Source organism: Etheostoma spectabile, chromosome 4 (genome assembly GCF_008692095.1).
Source record: "Etheostoma spectabile isolate EspeVRDwgs_2016 chromosome 4, UIUC_Espe_1.0, whole genome shotgun sequence".
NCBI lineage: Eukaryota > Metazoa > Chordata > Actinopteri > Perciformes > Percidae > Etheostoma > Etheostoma spectabile.
In genome coordinates, this window is record NC_045736.1 from 35,311,608 (window position 1) to 35,314,884 (window position 3,277).

Consider the following 3,277-nt stretch of genomic DNA (forward strand, 5'->3'; position numbering starts at 1 on the left):
CTTTGCCTTCTGGCTCAGCTCTCTTTTCATCACAACGGTGCGATAAATTGAATGTAATACCGTAACCGCTTTGCCGACCAATCTCCCGCTCCATGGTCCCCTCACTCGCGAACAAGACCCCAAGGTATTTGAACTCCTTCACAGATGATTCACTTGATTCACTTGAAACAAGTAAGTCTGGTGCATTCAAAGGTATTGTAATGTACCCTACTCCCCTATTTATTTTAGTTTTTTATTTATTTATTTTTTAAATATTGGTTCAGGCACCGGCAGTGTTTTAAAAGTATCGTTTTAGCACAGATATCGAAGAAAAAGAAAGAAAACCCCAACCCTATCAAGATTTGACTTTCTTTACACAGTCTTAACTACTGTTATTGTAGTTATAGAGTGGTAATGGACTTACCTGGCTGAAGTCTTGGTCACCCTCTCCATCCATTTTTGGATGTTCTTCCTTCTCCTCCTCTGCCTCAGAGCTGCTGGCGTTCAGTTCTGGAGCTGCTTCTTTTATCATCTAAGCAAAGGACAACAATGGAAATTGCATCAACAATAGAAATTCACCAGATCTCACTTTAGACATTATGTGAAAAAATACATTGTCACTGGTTGGACGACCTAAAATATTCTTTTTTTAATACCCTCTGATCTTCGAGGACTTTGCGGATGTAGATGGTTGCTTGTGTATACTCTCTGAGATCCCTCTGCTGCTGGAAAAGGAAGCTCTCTCTGCACTCCCAACACAGATCTAAACACATAAACATCAACAGCATATAAACCAAGGACACTGGGAAGCCAAAAAAAGTCAAAGCAACCCAACACATCAAACTGTAGGGATGAAAGGACACGCATTATTCACTTCATCCATTTATATGGACATTTTATTTCATCAATGTAAAACAGATTCACTATTGGGACCCTTTAACCTTGCACTCTTACCAGGCTGAGTAGTGTATGGAGTTGTGGGGCCACTTAGTGTGGTCTGTTTGAAGCAGTGGATGGAGATTGGCTGGTCCACAATGAAGAGTCTGCTGATCACTTCCCATTCGCTGGGCCAGAGCAGAGCTACACTGTGCAGGACAAACGGCACAACATGAGACCACAGCCAATGCTGCCTCACTGGGTTAAGGGTTTATTATTAGTATGGTTTTAGACAATGCGGCCCTCTCCAGTCGCCTCTCTGTCAGATTTGCCAAACCTATGCAGAATTGTATATTTTACAAACATTAATTGTGCTTTATGTGGTTGACGTTGGACGTTGATGGCAATAGGCTATGAGTAGCTCATCAGGATCAGGAAATCAATTTGCAGATCTCCTGCTTACTATGCTAGCCTGGCCAGTCAAGGTTTTTAAGGGTAAACAGAATAAACACGGGAGAAAAGTTGGAGATGACTATCAGCTACAACCTATGGCTATAGAACTGTATACTGAGTGCCGGTGAATTTCAACCGGGTGACTCTTATTCTGTGTGCCGAACTGATGGCCACATTTTTTCTTTATGAAGAATCATGCACACATGATGGAGCTGACGGGATTATATTTCACTGGAATTGTACCTCGTAAAATTTCACATGACAAATGAATTTGATTGATTGACTGAATGGACAGTGAAGTTTAATTGCTGTTCCAGTTATTTATTTTCTCCTGTCTGAAGTATAATTCTCATGGAAAGAAAATTTATCTGAAATAGTTTAAGGATTTTTTGTACGTGTAAAGCAACTATTAAAGTTTAGTAAGCAGAACTCACTGTTGTGCATCTCCGTTGATGAGGGAGTCATAGGTGAACATGAAGCCTCCGTGGGGACAGAGAAGCAGAGTGTTGCCCACGTTAGACACTGGAGAGGATTTAGTGGGCCTCCTACAAAGTGCACACACAGATGGACAAACCATTACCATTTTACAATACTAGGGTAAAATGGAATTTTACGGCCAGTCATAAACAACATCATTGGCCAACATGGAAATCAAAGGGTCGACCTTAAGGAAACTAAATTACATTACACTGGTTTTAGTCATTAACAACGGCACACATCTGATATACCAAACTCTTTTGTGGAAGGCTGACGTTGTTCTTGAGTGCAACAGTCAAACTTTGTTTCGACAATGTGATACCAAGCACTCTAAAATTATTGTGTGGATTTCACTTGATTCCTGAAACAAACATACCTGATGAATTTTCTCCACTCATCCACAAAATACAGAGGGACTATGTAAAGAACGTCTGTGTCCTGGAGAGACAAACAAGAGAGGATTTACTGTATTTGCCTGAATCATCGTTTGTTTTCATTTATCATATTTGTATAATTTCAATTCATGGTATTTCAGTATAATTTATGTTGCACTATAAATATACAGCAAAGGTTTGGGCACCCCTAGTTTTTATTTTGGAGTTAAAAATATATTTTATCTATAATGAGCCATTGTCCCTGTAAATAAATCAAAATGTCACAAAAAGAACACCTCTCCAACTCTTATGCATGTGGGTGGATGGAGCATGCTCTGGGCTTGTGTTGAGCCAGTTACAGGGGAAACATTTCACTGGTAGAGGAAAGAATGTATTTAACACACAAACAAGACTTGAAAGATTCTTTGCTGGCTACAATGTGTTTACAAGTTGTGATACTTGCCAAAAAGGTGTTACTATGTAACGATGTAGGATGCCCAAACCTTTGCTGTGGAACCTTTTCCTATTTTGTTATTTTGAAACTGTAAAAGATGGTGATAAAACGTAATCTCAAAATATTAAGAAAATACCTGAGGCCACTTGGCGAGCGTTGGTCGGTTCTTCTCATGAAAGAGGTTGAGCAGTTGGTTCTTCTGGTCCAGGGCCATCATCTTACTCACTGCCTCGTTGTCCTTTTCTTCCTGCTCTAATGTCTGGACACACAGAAGTAAACAGTTGAATTTCACAACAAACCAAATGGGTCACTTTATAAGGCACATCTACTACCAGGGAAGCCCTAACATTACTCTATGGGTCTATAGCTTTCATCAATTTGGGTTGATTTATAATTCCATATAAAAAGCAGGGGGGGTGCAAACATTTTTTGATTCACATTCATTAATGTATTTAAGCTCTACCGATTCAAAATCGATTCACAGAATTCCAAAAATCGATTCATAGTTTTTATTTTGGTATTGATATTTATCACATGGGAAAAGTAACTTCATGTACACACTGTGAAGTATCACCTGCATGCTGCTATATTACGACTCCCGCGAATAACAAATCTCACTGACTACGGCCACGTCAACACCCACCCACGAAGCAGCTTGATTGGT

The 3,277-nt window shown here is 39.7% G+C and overlaps 1 protein-coding gene across 4 annotated transcripts in view; it reads right to left on the bottom strand.

Annotated features, from left to right (window-relative positions):
• Positions 1-3,277, bottom strand: part of usp48 (ubiquitin specific peptidase 48) — a 22,215-nt gene that overhangs the window by 5,715 nt on the left and 13,223 nt on the right. For 3 of the 4 annotated variants that reach the window (XM_032513167.1, XM_032513168.1, XM_032513170.1), the window contains 6 exons: positions 2,750-2,872; positions 2,162-2,223; positions 1,743-1,853; positions 934-1,064; positions 636-742; positions 404-511 (listed from right to left, as the gene is read on the bottom strand). In XM_032513167.1, the coding sequence (XP_032369058.1) occupies positions 404-511; positions 636-742; positions 934-1,064; positions 1,743-1,853; positions 2,162-2,223; positions 2,750-2,872 (642 nt within the window). The remainder of the gene's footprint in view (positions 1-403; positions 512-635; positions 743-933; positions 1,065-1,742; positions 1,854-2,161; positions 2,224-2,749; positions 2,873-3,277) is intronic. The other variant, XR_004331598.1, reaches the window with a different exon arrangement.